This window comes from Magallana gigas, chromosome 8 (assembly GCF_963853765.1).
Source record: "Magallana gigas chromosome 8, xbMagGiga1.1, whole genome shotgun sequence".
NCBI lineage: Eukaryota > Metazoa > Mollusca > Bivalvia > Ostreida > Ostreidae > Magallana > Magallana gigas.
In genome coordinates this window covers 13,803,427-13,822,507 of record NC_088860.1, presented here as the reverse complement: position 1 = coordinate 13,822,507, position 19,081 = coordinate 13,803,427, and the positions used below count along the sequence as shown (strand labels likewise).

General features: G+C 35.4%; 1 protein-coding gene across 6 annotated transcripts in view; it reads right to left on the bottom strand.

The window, feature by feature from the left end:
• LOC105340797 (neurogenic locus notch homolog protein 1) overlaps positions 1 to 19,081 on the bottom strand; it is a 66,157-nt gene that overhangs the window by 36,023 nt on the left and 11,053 nt on the right. For 2 of the 6 annotated variants that reach the window (XM_011447016.4, XM_020072414.3), the window contains 54 exons: positions 18,924 to 19,037; positions 18,652 to 18,765; positions 18,382 to 18,495; positions 18,062 to 18,175; positions 17,794 to 17,907; positions 16,875 to 16,988; positions 16,499 to 16,612; positions 16,045 to 16,158; positions 15,774 to 15,887; positions 15,485 to 15,598; positions 15,185 to 15,298; positions 14,876 to 14,989; positions 14,498 to 14,611; positions 14,175 to 14,288; positions 13,953 to 14,063; positions 13,500 to 13,610; positions 13,035 to 13,145; positions 12,805 to 12,918; positions 12,482 to 12,595; positions 12,022 to 12,135; positions 11,793 to 11,906; positions 11,552 to 11,665; positions 11,335 to 11,448; positions 10,391 to 11,197; positions 10,133 to 10,246; positions 9,925 to 10,038; positions 9,669 to 9,782; positions 9,371 to 9,484; positions 8,436 to 8,549; positions 8,237 to 8,347; positions 8,002 to 8,115; positions 7,697 to 7,807; positions 7,401 to 7,511; positions 7,047 to 7,157; positions 6,688 to 6,798; positions 6,443 to 6,553; positions 6,162 to 6,272; positions 5,929 to 6,039; positions 5,720 to 5,830; positions 5,444 to 5,554; positions 5,236 to 5,346; positions 4,945 to 5,061; positions 4,728 to 4,838; positions 4,392 to 4,508; positions 4,173 to 4,285; positions 3,985 to 4,055; positions 3,392 to 3,567; positions 3,024 to 3,139; positions 2,848 to 2,915; positions 2,184 to 2,419; positions 1,780 to 1,892; positions 1,612 to 1,682; positions 1,293 to 1,504; positions 441 to 956 (listed from right to left, as the gene is read on the bottom strand). In XM_011447016.4, coding sequence (XP_011445318.3) covers positions 739 to 956; positions 1,293 to 1,504; positions 1,612 to 1,682; positions 1,780 to 1,892; positions 2,184 to 2,419; positions 2,848 to 2,915; positions 3,024 to 3,139; positions 3,392 to 3,567; positions 3,985 to 4,055; positions 4,173 to 4,285; positions 4,392 to 4,508; positions 4,728 to 4,838; positions 4,945 to 5,061; positions 5,236 to 5,346; positions 5,444 to 5,554; positions 5,720 to 5,830; positions 5,929 to 6,039; positions 6,162 to 6,272; positions 6,443 to 6,553; positions 6,688 to 6,798; positions 7,047 to 7,157; positions 7,401 to 7,511; positions 7,697 to 7,807; positions 8,002 to 8,115; positions 8,237 to 8,347; positions 8,436 to 8,549; positions 9,371 to 9,484; positions 9,669 to 9,782; positions 9,925 to 10,038; positions 10,133 to 10,246; positions 10,391 to 11,197; positions 11,335 to 11,448; positions 11,552 to 11,665; positions 11,793 to 11,906; positions 12,022 to 12,135; positions 12,482 to 12,595; positions 12,805 to 12,918; positions 13,035 to 13,145; positions 13,500 to 13,610; positions 13,953 to 14,063; positions 14,175 to 14,288; positions 14,498 to 14,611; positions 14,876 to 14,989; positions 15,185 to 15,298; positions 15,485 to 15,598; positions 15,774 to 15,887; positions 16,045 to 16,158; positions 16,499 to 16,612; positions 16,875 to 16,988; positions 17,794 to 17,907; positions 18,062 to 18,175; positions 18,382 to 18,495; positions 18,652 to 18,765; positions 18,924 to 19,037 — 7,064 coding nt within the window. In that variant the 3' untranslated portion in view covers positions 441 to 738. Of the gene's footprint in view, positions 1 to 440; positions 957 to 1,292; positions 1,505 to 1,611; positions 1,683 to 1,779; positions 1,893 to 2,183; positions 2,420 to 2,847; positions 2,916 to 3,023; positions 3,140 to 3,391; positions 3,568 to 3,984; positions 4,056 to 4,172; positions 4,286 to 4,391; positions 4,509 to 4,727; positions 4,839 to 4,944; positions 5,062 to 5,235; positions 5,347 to 5,443; positions 5,555 to 5,719; positions 5,831 to 5,928; positions 6,040 to 6,161; positions 6,273 to 6,442; positions 6,554 to 6,687; positions 6,799 to 7,046; positions 7,158 to 7,400; positions 7,512 to 7,696; positions 7,808 to 8,001; positions 8,116 to 8,236; positions 8,348 to 8,435; positions 8,550 to 9,370; positions 9,485 to 9,668; positions 9,783 to 9,924; positions 10,039 to 10,132; positions 10,247 to 10,390; positions 11,198 to 11,334; positions 11,449 to 11,551; positions 11,666 to 11,792; positions 11,907 to 12,021; positions 12,136 to 12,481; positions 12,596 to 12,804; positions 12,919 to 13,034; positions 13,146 to 13,499; positions 13,611 to 13,952; positions 14,064 to 14,174; positions 14,289 to 14,497; positions 14,612 to 14,875; positions 14,990 to 15,184; positions 15,299 to 15,484; positions 15,599 to 15,773; positions 15,888 to 16,044; positions 16,159 to 16,498; positions 16,613 to 16,874; positions 16,989 to 17,793; positions 17,908 to 18,061; positions 18,176 to 18,381; positions 18,496 to 18,651; positions 18,766 to 18,923; positions 19,038 to 19,081 lie in introns of those variants that run through there. The other 4 variants (XM_020072415.3, XM_066068656.1, XR_010708400.1 and 1 more) reach the window with 4 other exon arrangements.

Below are 19,081 nucleotides of genomic sequence, written 5' to 3'. Positions count from 1 at the left end.
CAACAGCTTGTATACAAAATATATGTCCAAAATCAAAAACAAATCATATGTTCATTTCTAACATGAGCATTGAACGCCCCATGATACATTATCTAGTCAAATCTTATTTTTTAACTTCCGTCTTTTATTTACCAGCAATGTATCTGAATACAAAACAAAAGCAATCTTAATATTTAAAAATATTAAGTGTGACACAAATATGTACCTTCAACACGCTACCGGGATTGCTCTTAGGGACAAGATTTAAACGAGTGGCAATTAATAAATTGTGCAATGATTATGCTTTTTATACAAAGAGATACCTTTAAAAAAATTGTATACTTTCCTTCTGAATCTTAAAATAACTCTCAGTTATGACACAGATCACTCCGCAAAAAATTCCATATTGAACTATCAGAAAACTCTAAATCAACGCTTAGAATGAACAAGATCAACAGCGTTAAATGTATCTTGATTTATTTGTGTCCAATATGTAAAAGAATCTGACGTAAAACATGAGAATATTTGAGTCATAACAAAAATAGCACGAGTTTGTGCAATACATATATACAATTGTATATAAAGCCAATTTAAAAGCACACGTCGGCACTTATAAGCAGACGTTAACAAAATAAAACCAATTATTATGACAAAAAAACATGATGCGATGACGTCAACATGAAAATTGAATAAATACTAAAAAATGAGTCCATGAGAATGGATTTCTCAACCAAGAACACTTGTTCTAATGATTAACATTTAACATTTAATTGTACCATCGTTGTTATCACATTGGTTTCTGTCCTGGAAAAATACAGTGTTACCTGGACATTCGAACATGTAGGAAATTCCAAAAGAACATTTATAGAACTGATGACATTTTCCGGGAACGGGGAGATATGCGTTGTCTGGTGCGTCTTTACAAGGGTCAGTCACGAGGGGTGCCGCGGTCAGCGGAGAACTGGGCGTGGTGGACTCTATTAAAATAACATCAGCACCAACTATGAACGGTTTCAAGTTGCTTCAATATTGTTCGAAAGATATTTATTCTTATTTCATGATTTCAAAATTTAGATATTGTTTTAACCATTTATTATTCTTATATCTTGATTTCAAAATTAAGATATTGTTTTAACCATTAATGTTCCCTAATTGCACAATTCATGGATTCATAAATATAGTAACATTTTCTCATGATATCAAAAATTTTACTGTGACGTAGGCCTCATGTACAACAAAAGTTAATTAAAAGCGAAGCAAACGTCTCTACAAAAGATTCTATCCTTGTTTTAAGTCTGCAGCGCTCTACTTACCTGGTGGCAGAGAATATGTGACAGTGGCCTGGTTGATGGCTAGAGAATCATCAAACACAGCTAGCGGACCCACGATGATGGAGATTTCTCCATTTACAATCGCTCTAGGAGCGTTTTCGATTAGAATTCCATAAATGAATTCTTGTAATGTGGGATCTTGAGCACCCTTGAATTGTAGGATGAAGTTGATCTTGTCCTTTCCACCCTCTTGGCTTAAAAAGGAGAAGTAAATTATTACTCGAATTTAGTGCGTGATTATGAAAGTATATATATAGACATTAAAAATATATAGTGACAAATCTAAAGTTGAAACACTTACACAAATGCCATAACCTGGCATAGTTCATAGATGTATTTAAATCTGTCTCGAGTGGAGTACAAGTCGGTTAACTGAAAAAAAACCAGAAACAGTGGTAATACTGCAGACTGCATACACATCACTTGGAGAGAAATTAATTTAATTTGAAAATGTAAGAGTTGGGCGTACATAACCACAGAATGGTATCGCCAGTGATTTGAACTCCTGGGATTCCGTGTTTGCCAGCTGATTAGTATATGTCAGATTCTTCAGTACAAATGTTATATTAATCAGCGTCTTCACTGAAAGATAACAAATCAGATGGATATAAGGTTGGTGAACACTTGTTTTCAGTCAAATGAATTTGACGATGGGTCGAGCGGAAATGTATTAAACTAATTTTAGCAAAATTTTGTGAAATCGCTAAATTTTAACAGATTGCAAAACCTTGCTGTGATATTAAATTTTTTTCGGTCAAATGATTGATTACGTGATTAGTGGAAAAGTATTAATTGTTATATCACAAATTTACAGAAATCATTAGATTTTAACAAATTGCAAAACAATTTGTCTGTAAAGTTCAAATAACGCACGTGGACTCTCTGTGGTAGGAGGGGCTGATGTGGTGGTGAAGTCTGTAAGGTTAATGGCGATTTTGTTGTATCCTCGGTGCAGGTAGAAGAAATTGGAGCCAATGAACATTAGATCTAGGTTTTCCACGGTATAATGGGGAGCCCCTGCACTTATCACGCCTGTCGTCTGCTCGCGTGACACCGAGTCCGTGCCATTGAACACCATGATGAAGGTCAAAGTGTGAGGACGAACCGCACTGCAGAGATAAACAGAAAGGTAAACAGTCTTTATACCGCAAAGTTCATAGGTTAGTATTCACACTACCGTTAAAATCAGACTGATGACAATAAATAGGAGGACATATTTAACAGACAGTTTGAAAGTAAGCAAAATTGAAATGCCAAATGTTTCTTCTAGAAAAAAAAATGCGGTTTTATCTGTATTTTAGAAAAATTACCACAAATATGCCTGTCGATTAAATAGATTATAGGTGGTTTACAGTATTTACACCGCCGTTTTAAATTAGATTTATTATGATAAATAGGAGGTCATGTTTTACAGAATTCGATTTTGCCACTCAAAGATGTTAGTTAATTCTTTTAGAAGAATTATGGTTCATCTGTTAATGGTTAGAGACAAAAATACATTTTCATTTAAAATAAAAGAGATCTTGAGAAAACTTACCCAATATAATCGAAGAAACATCGATAGTATCGTGAGGTAAGGTTACTGTTCTTAAAGAACAAGTCAATCTAAGAAAAGAACAAAATGATATGGGTTTTCTTTTCAACCATAACAAATCTGAATAAATATTTCAAATATAATGTTGATTCAACACATCAATAAGCTTATATTCTTACATCATCACAGAATGAACTCTCAAAAGCTTTAAATTCTGTAGAATTCATATCAGAATATTGGGGTTTATACTGGAAGTCGTCATATATGTACATCGTCATATTGGTGAGCCAGGCATCTGTGAATAAAGAAAATGGACTATAAAGATTATAATTGATATTAAGATGGATATAATAATTTATTATCACGAGTTTACCAGAGGAAAATTATATTTGAAATAATATCGTAAAAAAGTCCACATATCCATTTGTTGTTGTTTTTTTTAAAAATCTTTTTCATTTTTTTTATATTGGACAGCTACATTGAAATGTTTATTTGGTATGTTTGCTACAATTTTTTTTGATTTATAAATATTCAGAACGGGTATTACCGTGTGATATTCTGCCAGAAACAATGAGGACGTCTCCAATCAAATGGACAATATAGTTAAGATAGCGGTATTCCTTTGTTGTCTCATATATTGCCCCTCGTAGCTGTTTCTCAAATCCACTGGTATAATCGTGTCCCCCGAAAGTTAGGACCACAGTTATGTTCAGAGGGTCTTGTCTGCAGTTAAAATGTTTTAAATCAAGTACATGCCATATATGAGTATGGTGTAAGGAGTCGAAAACTCTTCACAATTGTTGCAGAAGATTTTCGTTACTACTAGTATATTAGAGACACATTTTTTTCGACCCTGGTCTATATTCGTCTGTATTTTTCAAACCCTAAATGGGCGAACTTATAAACGCGAATGGTTCAAAAAGTAATTTATCTTTGGTTACTTTTGACAAAGTTAAAAACATACAAAATCATTTTAAACTCTTGAACAAAAACAATACGGGACGAATATTAATTTAAAGACAAGTTGATCGTAATATTAAATTTTCTTTAAAAGAGGTAAACAGTTAATTTTATTTACAAAATTTCAATTTATTTTTCAAATAGTGCTTGCAAGACTGCAAGTTTCTTCCCAATACTCACCCAAAAGCTGCGACATTACAATACAAGTACCCTGGGTAGTCAGCCGCCCGAACGGCAAAGATAACATCCATCTGTATAAAACAACAGAGAACACATTATGGCAGGCATTACTTTAAACCGTGACAATCAATAGGAACATTACAATATGTAGCTTTTGATTATGTTTTATTATGTAAATAACTACTTACATCTCGACAAAATCGCCCAGCATAACTTTTAAATATTATTGAAGAATTGTCAGCAAGATCATCAACCCAAGGGAAGTTGACGATGTCAAAAACAAGCGTTATATCCGTTATGTCTGAAATTGGGATATTGCAGGAAAATGACAGATAAAAGACAATTTATTTCATAAAACACATGTATATGTTTAACCAAAATAATAAATTGTTTCCAGATCTACTTACCAACAAGATCACATTTGGCGCCAGACAAGCCAATTGGACACTGACAATAAAAGGAGCCGGGGGTATTCACACATGTACCGTTGTTGAAACACGATGTTTGGAGACACTCGTCAATATCTGTAAACAAAATTGATAAAATCGTAATACAAATACGTTTAATTTGTCAAACAGAAAAAAAAACTTAAAAAGTTATATTCGAAAGGAGTTTGTAAAGTACATGTAGTTTGTGAATAGATTTAAAAACTTTACATGATTAGCATATTAATTAGGTTTTTTCATGAAGTTTACCACCGTTTTCCAATTTCATTTTTGATTGTGATTGTTTAGAAAGTTTACCTTGACTACAGTTTGTTCCTGTCCAACCAGCGTCACAGATACAAGTATAGGATCCCAGAGTATTGGAACAGTTACCATTTACACATGGAGATGCTAAGCACTCGTTTATATCTGTCAACGGCAAGTAACATGATAATAAACACAACACAAGAATTCCAGAATAAAGATTTGATTTGTTTGAGAACAATCTCATAAACATTATATGTTCCTATTTCACCTGTTTTGCAGGTTGTTCCCGTCCAACCCACTGGGCAGGTACACAGGAAGGAGCCATCAACATTCAGACAAGTTCCTCCGTTGGCACATGGTGCTAATGTTATGCATTCATTTATATCTAGGAAAGGTAATAGATACTTATTACCAATCATACTTCAGAAATCAAAATACATTGTAAAATATCATTATGTTAATCATAAAAAATACCAAAACAATTGATTTGCGATATGATTGGTACATGTATAAACCATACAATATAGAAAAAAATGATGGTTTCAGTATTTTGTCATACCTTGACTGCAATTTGGACCGGTCCATCCTTCATCACAGGTACAGCTGTAGGTAGCCCCCGTGTCTGTACAGGTTCCATGAACACACGGGTTACTGGAACAGTGGTCTATGTCTGGAACATTTAAATAACCTTTGTCAATTTCATTCTGTGCCATTTTAGGGATCTAATAAGGCTCAGTTCTGTGAGAAAAAAAACGATTTCATTTTACCTATGTTACACAAAGGTCCTTGCCATCCCTGGTTACACGTACACTGGAAGGAACCTTCAGTGTTTGTACACACGCCATTGTTACACGGTGACGTCAGACACTCGTCGATATCTACGAATATAAAAAATTAACAGTACTTTATATCATCAGATGATAGTAATGTATTAAAAATTATGATTTTCTACAAGATTTGTTCAAATCTTTATGAATGAAAATCTGAAGGCAGTTTCTTTTTTAGAATCTTAGGCTATAACGTGAAGATAATGTATACGATACCTGTCTCGCAATTGGTCCCTGTCCAGCCTACGTCACAAGAACATCTGTAAGAACCCAGAGTGTCGCTACACTGTCCTTGGACACAAGGGGATTGCAAACATTCATTGATATCTGAAATATCAACATCGTGTAAGGTAAGTTTAATACAAATCACACTTGTATTTTCTTGAGGTAGCATTTCACAAACAAGGAAAAATTAAATAGCAAACCTTGATCACATAATGCCCCAGTCCACCCTGGCTCACATGAACACTGGAAGGATCCCAAAGTGTTAGTACAAGTACCATGTACACAAGGGGTGCTCAAACATTCGTTAATATCTAGAAAAAAAATGAAAGCAGTTCAATTTTTCTATACTCTGAATGAAAAATGATTTAACAGTAATTTGTAAGAATTCATTTTAAGACTTTCACAATTTCCGAAATTGTCGAGTGTCCATTACCTTGGTCACACTGCGGGCCCGTCCAGCCCTTGTCACAGATACACTGGTAGGATCCGCCGGAATTCTGGCACGTGCCGTGGACGCACGGGGTTTGTGCACACTCATTAATGTCTGTTGAATATTTGTAGAAATAGTGTATGATATAAAGATGCTAACTTATACCAAAGACAACACATATATTTAAAAAAAAAAACCATACGTCACCTTAATATTGAAAAGTCACGGAATTCGTTATAGACTTGTACCTTACACAGATTAGTTTGATTTCAATATATAATTACCTATGTCACACAATGCCCCTGTCCATCCAGCATCACAGATACATTGGAATGATCCCGCCAAGTTATTACAGGAACCATGGACGCAAGGAGATTGAAGACACTCATCGATGTCTGTAAATAAAGATCTTTGTAAATTATGACGCTAATATCGTCTATAAATTTTTTTGTAAATATAGGTTAAAAATATGTTGATATGTTGACTATTTTCAAGATGCAATGGTATTATGCTCTGTATATACATGTACCAGTGTCACACAATGTTCCTGTCCAACCAGTATCGCAGCTACATTGGAACGACCCAGCCAAGTTACTGCACGAACCATGGACGCACGGAGATTGGAGACATTCGTTGATGTCTGAAAATAGCAAATGCAAACAAAAGCATTTAATGAAAGAAACATGTGGGTATTTCTTTTTACAAAGAGCTAGTATTTCTCTTTTTTAAATATGTAATACATGTAAGTTACTGAACATGAACCTACTTATTTCATTTACCAATCAAGTATTTCTTTATTTCTTTACAGCATGAAATACATAAACAACTAAGAGAGAGTAAGTGTAATAAATACCGCATCTATTTTGTATAAATAATGAGTTTTAATACCAGTGTCACATAATGTTCCAGTCCATCCGGATTCACAGCTACATTTAAATGTACCAGCTAAATTACTGCATGCCCCATGGACGCAGGGAGACTGTAGACATTCGTTTATGTCTGAAATATTAAATATTTTGTTTCAACTTTTAAATAATGTGTATTAATGAAAAAATTGCATAAACCACAAGAATGTATCCCTTTTCAATCGGATAAAAGACACATAATTCTGTAACTCGGTATTGTGGTAATTTTTTCTCTGTATAAGATTTACAGACAAAGGAAAGCAGATCCCCGGGAGAGGTACATGTAGTTAACTATGCGGATAGATACTGATGTATCGAGATATTGTATAAAACCAACCAGTTTCACATAGTGTTCCAGTCCATCCGGATTCACAACTACATTTGAAAGACCCAGCCAAATTACTGCATGAACCATGGACACATGGGGATTGTAAGCATTCATTTATGTCTGAAATACGATAACACTTTGATTGGTAGTTAAAAAGTCAGATGTAGAGTGAGCCAAATTATTTACTAACGCAAATGTAATGTAAACCATTAGTATGAGAATGTTTCCATACTGGGCGTTTTTCGCTTGAAATTTCGACTTAAAAATGTTAAAAGGTGCAAGGGAGACGCAACAATAAACAATACCTATGTCACACAATGCCCCAGTCCACCCAGCATCACAATTACATTGGAACGACCCAGCAAAGTTACTGCACGAACCATGGACACACGGAGATTGTAAACATTCGTTGATGTCTGAAAATAGGAAATTGTTGGTCTCAATTTAGAAACATTTCGTACACGTGATTTTTAAAATTAGAATTGTTCTGTTCTGTCGAATATTTATAAAGCAGTTTTGCCTATCTTTTTCATTTTCAATTTGTTAACAAAAATCATTTAGTTAAATTTGATATGACATTGCTAAAGTTTGCTCTCTCTCTCTATTTTACCTATAGTACAGTTCTGTCCTGTCCATCCCGCCGGACAAATACAGCTATGTGATCCGGAATTATCGACGCAAGTACCTCCGTTCTGACAAGGGTTACTCAAACACTCATCCACGTCTACATGAAAAAATCAAACTTCATGTATTATAATCAGTTTCGTTCATCTTTTTAAATTATAAGGTCCATACAATAATTTTGAATTGTTTGATTTTTTTCTGGCAGTGAATAATGGCTTTACCTTGATCACAGTAGCGACCTGACCATCCCTTCTCACAGATACACTGAAAATTCCCAGGTAAATTACTGCACAGCCCATGGACACAAGGTGAGGCGAAACATTCATCTATATCTGAAAAGCAAAATGTGATTTATAAAAGCTCTTGTGTGACAAATATCATAATCATTAACATTTCAATAGAAACTCTGATATGACATACCTTCTGTGCAGTTTTTGCCCTTCCATCCTTGTGCACATGCGCATGAGTAAGATCCGGCCATATTCAAACACGTGCCTCCATTTTGACAAGGAGATGTCAAACATTCGTTGACGTCTACAGAATTAATGTCGTCATGATCATTTAATTTATTATGTAAAATTTATGAGTAAATATTGGCATGCATTATGTACGAATTATTAAGTTCAATACTTATCAGTATTAGGAACATCAACCATTTATTGGAACAGCTTCCATGGAGGAACTACGCCATTTTTAAATATAAATCAGTTATTCTTGCTACAAAACACTATCAATCCTTTCATTCATGCACCAAACTTCATCAATAATTTCTATACTTGAACTCCAGTCTAGATACAAGAGTCTCGACGTATACAAGGAAATATTATTAGGTACGTACAACTCACTCAAAAGATAAGTATCATGTATTTCGTTTATGCAACTCAACCACGCGCAGCTTTCTTTAATGTTACTGCATGTGCATATACATGTAAAAATCTCCCCCCCCCCCCCCCGCCCGCCCCCCCCCCCGGTTAGCTACAACAAACTCCTATATATACCGCTATATACGAGTCAATAAATATATGACTACGGATATATGATCTACCGACACGTCATGTATTTGCATCTTTGACCACCTGTTAAGCTACAAGAGATTCGTGCGTAGAGTACATAAAAAGTATGGCTACAGTTATATACATCAACTGACACTGACCAATGTCCCACTTTCAAATCTATAAAGCTACAACAGATTCATGCATATCGTGATACAAGTACATATATGCACATGGTTATACATCTACTGACAGTGACCAATGTCACTTTTTGTTTATTTTACCAGCTGGTAAGCCACAACAGATTCATGCATACGAGTACATGAATATATGGTTTTTGTTACATGATCTATTGACACTAACCAATGTCACAGTTTGTGCCAGACCATCCCTGGTGACACCGGCAGACAAACGAGCCATAGCCATTGGTACATGTGCCGTGTACACAGGATACCGGGTCTAGGCATTCGTTGACGTCTAATGAAAAATAAAGTGTGCTAAATGACAATTCATATAATCGCCATTTTGTACCGTCATACACATGTACAAACCATGTATCACCAAGCATCAAACATTGTCTTTAGCTATTTTAATTGATAAAGTAGATGAATTAATTTTTATCTAATATCTTTTGTATCACGTCTAATGGTAAATACCATACCTGTTTCGCATTTTTGACCAGTGAATCCGGTAGGGCATGCGCAGAAAAATGTTCCAGGGCGATCGAAACAAGTACCGCCATTCAAACACGTATCCGATAGACATACGAGGAATTCTGTTTTAGAAATTTGGTTTTATATGAATTAATTTATAAAGTAATCACGGTCATTATGATTTCTCATATTTCATATAGTGGTTAGCCTACAAACAATCAATTGCATTTGGTTATTGGTAATTGGTAATTTTCTTTGTCATACCACTTTCACAATTGACTCCAGTCCATCCCAGGGCACAAGTACATATGTAAGACCCGTATGTATTCAAGCACGTAGCGCCATTCTTGCAAGGATTTGTTCGACATTCATCGATATCTACAAAGAATCATTTAAGAATGCGTATTTATTTTACATTACAAAATAATGCGGAAAATGTAGAATTATTTTTACTCTTATGAAATTTACTTACCATTTGTGCAATTGACACCAGTCCAACCAGAGGCACAGCTGCACTGGTAGGAACCATTGCTGTTTATACACGTGCCACCATTTTTACAAGGGTCGCCACTGCACTCATCTTTGTCTGAATCAAATATATTTGTTCTTATAAATACTCAATGCTTGTAATAACGCATACATCTGTAGTGAGTAACTGATTTTAGATTTACGAGTCAGTTTAATCTACAACGCATTTTAGTCTGGTATTTTTGAATATATAATAAGTTACCTATCTGACAGTTTTGCCCAATCCACCCGGCAGGACAAATGCACATGTAAGAGCCCATAAGGTTGATACAGGTGGATTGATGGAGACAAGGGTTGTTCTCGCACTCATTCTTGTCCTGCTCACAGTTATACCCGGTGAATCCACTGTCACATTGACATCTGTAGAAACCCTGCAAGTCAACGCACGTCGAGTTATGCTGGCAGGGACTCTGTAGACACTCGTTGATGTTCTGACTACAATCATATCCGGTCCACCCTCTTTCACACGTGCAGAAAAAGGAACCCTGAGTATTTGTGCAAGTACCAGCATTCAAACAAGGCGACTGGGTCAGGCACTCGTTAACATCCTGTTCACAGTTCTTGCCCGTCCACCCGGCTTGGCATTGGCACTGGTACGACCCTGGCAGGTTTGTACAAGTTCCGCCATGTATGCAAGGAAGGGCCTGGCATTCGTTTACGTCAATCTGGCATGTTTCTCCAGCCCAACCAATAGGACACGAACACGTAAAGGAGCCCTCAGTGTTCAAACAAGTAGCTCCATTTTTGCATTGGTCCGGGGTATCGCATTCGTTAACGTCGGATTCACAGTGTATACCGACCCAGCCCGGTCGGCAGATACATGAGTAGGATCCATTGGCATTGGTGCACGCTGACCCGTGTAGACAGGGGCTGTTTGAACACTCGTTAACATCGATCTCACAATTGTCCCCCGTCCACTGGGAGGGGCACTGACATTGGTAGGAGCCGGCAGTGTTGATGCAGACGCCTCCATTCTGACAAATATTGTTGACAAGGCACTCGTTTATGTCTGAAGAAAGAAATGACAAAAGAGGAGTTAGCTATTAGAGTTACAAATTACGGTAAGTTCTTAATTTGTGACTATCCTCCCTCCACCACAGTATAATTCATACCAGGTACATCCATATGTTATCCATATATCCTTACCATTTTCACAATAGACACCATTCCATCCTGCTTTGCAAGTACAGAAGTAGGTTCCAAGAGCATTCTGACAAAAGCCACCATTTTGACATGGCGAATTCAAACATTCGTCAACATCTGGAATATTAGAAGTATTTAATATAAAAATACATTTTTAATTGTTTATCGAAAACCATTAGAAGAATAATGATATATTAACGCCATGCCGATAATGAATTACCTAGCTGACATGTTTGTCCCGTCCAGCCCGAAGCACACTGACAAACAAACGAACCAGGCAGGTTCTGGCAGGTGCCGCCATTGGAACAAGGTGAGGCCAAACACTCGTTCACATCTTGAAAACAAATTTAATATCATCATTTACAAATCTCATTTAAAAATTTAAAAATAAGCACTATCATATTTTGGGGAAACTCGTTAATATAGGTTTATACATTAGAAGTTGCAATGAAGTGTTTTACCGATTTCACAATCTCGTCCTTGCCATCCATTAGGACAAATACAAACATAGGATCCATCACTGTTGTAGCAGTTAGCGTTGTTTTGGCACCTTCCTTCAGCACATTCGTCCCTATCTGTGTGCATCAAAAATAGTCGCAAATTTAAGGAACAGACTTTCGATGTTCAAGAAAATATGATCAGCTTCAAAGAAGATAATCCTGCAAATTTTAGAATATATAGAGGCTGTACCTGTTTCACAGTGGGGTCCGGTCCAGCCTGCCGTACACTGACACGAGTAGGACCCATTGATGTTGGCACAGGAGCCTCCATTCTTACACACAAATTGTTCACACTCATTCACATCTACAAAAAATGCACAGCCTTATCAAATATAGTCTGTGATTTAATGAGATAATGTAAATTAGGATAGTAACGACGAATAACTGGTTGGATATTTTTATAAATATTTAAAAGGAACGTAACCCATGATTTTGTCAGAGTGTGTTTGCCATAACAATACAGCGTATAATTCAACTAAATAATCATTGAAAATAATGTAAGTATTATTGATAACAATATTTCAAACGTTCAGGGCTCACTTTTTTTTTCTTCTTTTCAACTAGAAATGTACTTTTGGAAGGCAATTTTTGCAATATTAGTTGAGAATTTATTTTTACCCATTTTACATAATGGTCATGTACACACATACCACTGTCACAGTTCTGACCGGTCCATCCCGGGGAACAGTCACACCGATAACTTCCGGGAGTGTTCGAACAGGGAGAGTTATGTTGACAGGGGTTGTACAGACACTCGTTTACATCTGTAGACGAGATATAATGCATTTAATGTCATTTATCTGAATTCTTATGCGACTTGGAGGCGTTTAACTAATTAAATATAGGTCGTCTTATCTCGGAATAGCAATCGACTATAATAGTTTTAATTTTTCGAATCAATCGCCTCTATTTTATTTAAATCAATTTTTAAAAATGTGGATTATTTTTACTGCTGTAAGTTATTAAGGCCTACCTGTTTGACAAAACTGCCCCGTCCAACCAGCGAGACAGCTACAGATAAAGGATCCTACAAAATCTTGACAAACGGCGCCATTTTGACATGGACCGGAGATACACTCGTTCACATCTGTAAACAAATGAACATGAAGCGTAAATACAGGTACTTTTTCATACTAGTATAAAACTTTAAGACAAAGAAGGATAACGTCTGTTTTTAATCAGCAGTCTGTATTATAGACTTACTTTGATCACAGTTGGTTCCGGTCCATCCATTGAAACACTGACATTGGTAGGACCCCGCAGTGTTGGTACAACTACCGTTGATACAAGGGTTGTTGGAGCATTCATTGATATCTAAAACAAGAGGTAAGCACGAAACATGTACATGTATTTAATTCAACATTTTACAGTATTAATATTATATTTACACAGTGCCGACTTGATACTTTCCACTTTATTGTATCAAACTTCTTTTGGCAATTTACAATACTAAAATAGTCTTCAACTGAAATCTTTAGTGATTTATCAATGCCTAAATAATTATGAATCAATGTTGATATTTTATCATCACTTTTTAAACATGGATTATTGTTCAACATTTTACTGTACATGTATAATATTCATAATATTAGAGACCTTTTAATCTGTTCTGACTTTTTACAATACAACAATAACATTATACTTTTATTTTATTTTATTTTACAGTACCGATGTCACAATTGCTTCCCCTCCATCCCGGGTTACACTGGCAGGTATAGGATCCTATCGTGTTACTACAGGCCCCGTGTATACATGGAATGTTTAGACATTCGTTGATATCTGCAAATATCAGTCGTTCATATATACGCACACAAGTCATACAAAACATAATGATACAAAGGTTGATATATTTTCAAACATGGCTAAAAATTGCCTCGAAACATGTTATGATTTGGTAGAGATAAAGAGAAATCTTAATCAATCGAAACTGTCCAAAAGTGTTTAGATTTTCAATTTTATTTTTAGGAATTTATCAAAATGTCTCTTAATTTGAATTTTAGGTAAGACATGACAATGATCACGCGACTTGGTGATCGCAATTATCATAAAATATGGTAATAGAAAATAATATAAAAAAAATATGATTTTATTTAAAAAAAAAAATAAGGAGCATTATATTACCGATATCACAGCGGAGTCCGGTCCATCCAACATAACATGAACAAGAATAACCTCCATTGGAGTTCAGGCAAAACCCGTTGTTACACGGGGTATCCTGGCATTCATCAAAATCTATTAACAAAAAAATTAGAATTAATAACCCCATTGGGATGAGATTGTTTTTGTATAATTGTAAAACAATGAAAACTTGTTCATATCAATTGTTAATAAATGAAACCTCACCTTGTTCACAGCGTGAACCAGTGAACCCATCTTTACATGAACACTGGAATGAACCGTCTGTGTTCACACAAAGTCCGCCGTTCAGACAGGGGAAAGTAGCACATTCATTGACATCTAAATAATGAAATTAAATCCAAACTTTATAAAAACACCCATAAATTTATGAAGATTTTTGTTCTAATTTAACCAAGACGATATTGAATGTTCACAACATAATTTTCTAAATAATTCTTTACATGTACATGTGACATAGAGTTTGGCATGTTATCCAATGAAATGAAATATCCTTGTATAATTGCATGTATAGAAACAAGTTTTCTAACCTTGTTCACAGTTGACCCCGGTCCACCCGGCCAGACACTGGCAGCTGTAGTTCCCGGGGCGGTTCACACACCCACTGGAGTGGAGGCATGGATTCTGATCACACTCGTTCACATCTGGTATGTAAGAATTACCGTTTTTCGGTTAAACTTGTGCATGTATTTAAAATGCAAGCATCATTATCAAAACTATGAAGCCAACTTTGAGCGGTTTTTTAAAATTAGAAATGCGTTAGTAATACTGTAAATGCATCACTTTAAGCGTTTATGGTATTTAGCAATGTATGAGAGCTCAAGGCGCTTTGTGTCTTAAATGAAATACACTGCCAAATGTAATACATTGACAGCATTTTGTGGAAAACGTGTAACTTTTTCACGCACCTATGGTACACAATGAGCCGGTCCACCCATTGGGACAGTTACACACGTAGGAACCGTCGATGTTAACGCACCGGGCGCCATTACTGCAGGGATTGGTCGTGCATTCATCAATATCTGAAAGCCAAGCAGAAACAAAGTGCTGTTTGAATAGTTAAAAAGAAAGGCATTTTATTTATAATTGTGTAATGCTGTAATTTAATAAGAAGTCGAACAGAAATGTTACAGATGCGTTGATGCTCTAATGCAGTTTGGAGTATGGCAGAGAAGTTGGCAAACTCAAGTTTCAAAGCAGAATAAGGAGGCACGTACCGACATTACAGTTTTGTCCCGTCCAGCCATTCTTACAGGAACAGACGTAGCCTCCCTGGAAGTTGTCACAGCGGCCATTATGATGACACGGTGAGTACAGACACTCGTTAACGTCTGTTTGTAAAAATACAACGCCATTCTTTATTACTATAGTATACTTACACTACTTTAAAGTTTATTTTATACAATACTAACATGTAGTGAATCCGTTGAATATGGTTGCTGATGGTTTAATAAAAAAAGAAATATTACAATTCACAAGTTTTAGTTGATGCATGATAAAGTTTATGAATTTTTTACCAATGTCGCAATTTTGTCCTGACCACTGTGGTGAGCATGCGCATGAATAGGATCCGGGAGAGTTGGTGCATGGACTGAGATTTTTGCAAGGGTTCCGCAAACATTCATTGATATCTGGTAAAAAAAAGAGGTAAGTCCATATTTATAGCAAAGGTTTATGATAAAACTTACATTATAAGTAGACTTTTCGGCAAAACAATTCAATTGAACTCAATACTGCAAACGTACAATGTAAAAAAAAATTCATGCATCGGTGTTAACCATATTTCAGAATAAGAAATGAACTTACCAATGTCGCAATCTTGCCCAGCCCATCCGGAATTACATACACACGTGTAACTTCCGGGTACATTCTGACAAGTTACGCTGTTAGAGCAAGGATTCTGTAAACATTCGTTTACATCTGCCGAAGAAGAATATTAATTATCATGTGGGCGATTTTTTTTTTTATATCAGAAAATAGAACTCCACAATTGAAATTAAAAAAAAAAAATCATAATTTTTATCCAGCAATCAATAAAATGGACTGAGATTCTGTGCTTAACTTTGAGTTTCCCTACCCTCTGAGCAGTCCTTCCCTTTGAATCCCACCGAACACGTGCACACATACGACCCTACGACGTTGTTACACACCCCACCATTCTTGCAAGGATTCTGTTGGCACTCGTTCACATCTTGAGGGGGGGAAACAAATTACAGTACATTGATTTTTCAAGAAATACGGTCTCCTAATATATTTTTCTCATTAACTTCGAGTATGTAAATCGGTATCTTAATAAACCACGTCTATAAACCACGTTTGAAGCATTTACTTCACAAGATTTGTAGTACGGTATAACTTGTTAATCAGGAATACTTGTCTAAGAAGATTAAATTTTCAGTTTCTAAAAATCATTATATTCATATGAAAAAGTGGACATGTACTAGTTATGGGAAAAACACATTAATTTTTTTATATAACGGAGATATTCCTAATAAGCTAGTTTTAAGGTATCACGCAAATGACGTCATTACCGTATTGACACTGGTCTCCTGTCCAGCCGGGTTGACACATACACGTGTCTTTTCCCGCGTTCTCCTGGCACGTGCCTCCATTGTAACACGTGATGGAGGAGCAGCTTGTTAACTCTAAATAAAAGTTGATTTATTGATTAACATGTAGATAAAAAATATTTAAATACCTGATGGTTGACATGCTTGAATCTCGAAAGAGTAAATGAAATTGAGCATACAAAGCGAAATCTCATTTAGCAAGATAAAATTTCAGAGAACATTAAACTTATTTGTTTTATCTAACCCGTAAAATAATCATTTTTAACATTCTAAACATTATTTAAACAAAAGGTTAAATATCTTAAAATTTACATATATTTAGAAATTTTTTCCTTACTATTTTCACAATGTTTTCCAGAAAACACAGTCGAACACGCACAGGTGTATGATCCAATCGTATTTGTACAGGTCCCGTTGTTTAAGCAAGGAGATGACACGCATTCGTTTATGTCTAGAAATATCAACAGTTAAAATATAAAACGCATATAAAATTCAGCATTATATAAGGAATAAGGAATCATTCTTTGAGTATTATGAGCTGATAATTTTGGTCGGGGCGTGATCAAATCCAATGAAGCCCGAAGGGCTTGATGATTAATTTGATCACGCCCCGACCGAAATTATCACCTCATAATATTCAAAGAATGATTCCTTATTACTTATATTTATATAATTTTAAGCCATCGTACGATTAAATATTTAAATATAAATAAGCAAACCCCGCTGGCGCCTCAATTTGGCGTCATTTGAAGTTATAAGTATTTTCATAGTAGTTTTATCACAGACAAAGACACTGGAAAATGTAAATATTTCTTTATTAGCTGTTATTTTTGTAAAAATATGCTTCTTCGTGAGATTTTTTTTTATCTCTACTTATCTATTGAAAAAATTATATATAAAAGCACTGCTTTTGATTATATTTTGGCAAATCATTAATAGAAATTATAAATCATCGTGTTATAAATAGATGTATGATGAAGTGATATACTTATGAGTACAATTTAATTTTTAATACTGCATGTAGGTGTCCCAAGTCACGAAATCTATATTTAAAAAATCATAACCGTCCCAAAATGGCGAATGAAATTTTAAGATAAAAAATTTAAAAAACCGTCAAAATAAAGTTTTTAAAGCAAATAAAATTGTTATATACATGTATCTAACATTAAATTTTACGCCCACGAAAATTAATCTATGTTTTGAACTAGTAATTTCTCTTTGCTTATTTATGTCTATAGAAAGCCAGTTTTACCCACCGTAGTCACAGTTCTGTCCCGTGAGGCCGTCAGGACACACACAGCGGTAGGACCCCATGTCATTGACACACACAGCATTGTTAGAACACGGCTGTCGTACGCATTCGTTTACGTCTGAAAGAAGTTTAGAACGCATTTCATTTTTAGTTTTGAGCTATAGCCATCTACAGGATATCTTATTCTTTACTTCTTCTAAAATTATCATGTTTCATATGGGTTTTTCTAAAAATTACAATTAATATTTTCATTATGAGAAACCAAAACCTACCAAACTGACATTGCGGTCCCATCCACCCCGCGGGACAGTCACAGAAATAGGTCCCATTCAAATTACGACACTGACCGCCATGTTGGCATGGGAACTGAAGGCATTCGTCAACATCTGTAGATAAATAGACTTTATTACATGTATTTGGTATGTTATATTTTAAGACATATAATTCAATGACTGTATTTAACAATTTCAATTTGCAAAGAGAAAAATACACACAATAGATACATCAATGGAAATGAGATTTTATGATAAACTTTTGCATGGTTAAGCAAATATTTTTAGTGTTGAGATTATGGAGTGGAGGCGAGACCTACCGATCTGGCAGTTTTGGCCCATCCATCCGTCGCCACACCGACACTGATAGAACCCATTTGTATTCTCACAAAATCCGCCATTTTGACAAGGATTGGATTTGCATTCGTTTACATCTTGAGAATAAAAAAACCCAAAATAAATCAATTTATAGACTTGAATTTTTATGATTCATGAACTTTCTGTATGCAATTATATGCAAGTAAAATTTTCGTCATTTTGTAATGTTAAAATCACGTGTGGGGATTTTTTTTGTATGAGCGTGCGCTTACCAAATTCACAGTTCTGGCCCTCCCAGCCATTGGGACATTTACACGTGTAGGACCCGTTGGTGTTGAGGCAAATACCGCTTCGCTGACACGGAAAATTGACACATTCGTCGACATCTGCGAAAAAACCCCGTATATTTTGACAATTTTATTCTACGTTGGAATATCTTTATATGCTCTTAAAATGTTTCAATATAAAACAACTAATATTTATTTATTTAACGAAAGTATTGTTCAACTACTAAGACGAGAGGTTTATAATTTCCTGTCCGTACCGACGTCACAATGTCTTCCGATCCAGCCTGCGGGACAGTTACACAGGTACGACCCCAGGGTGTTCTGGCAGGTCCCTCCGTTAGAACAAGGGGTGAGGACACATTCATCCACATCTGAAAGGTCGTTAAAATAACAGTTTATATAAAAAATTATTGTG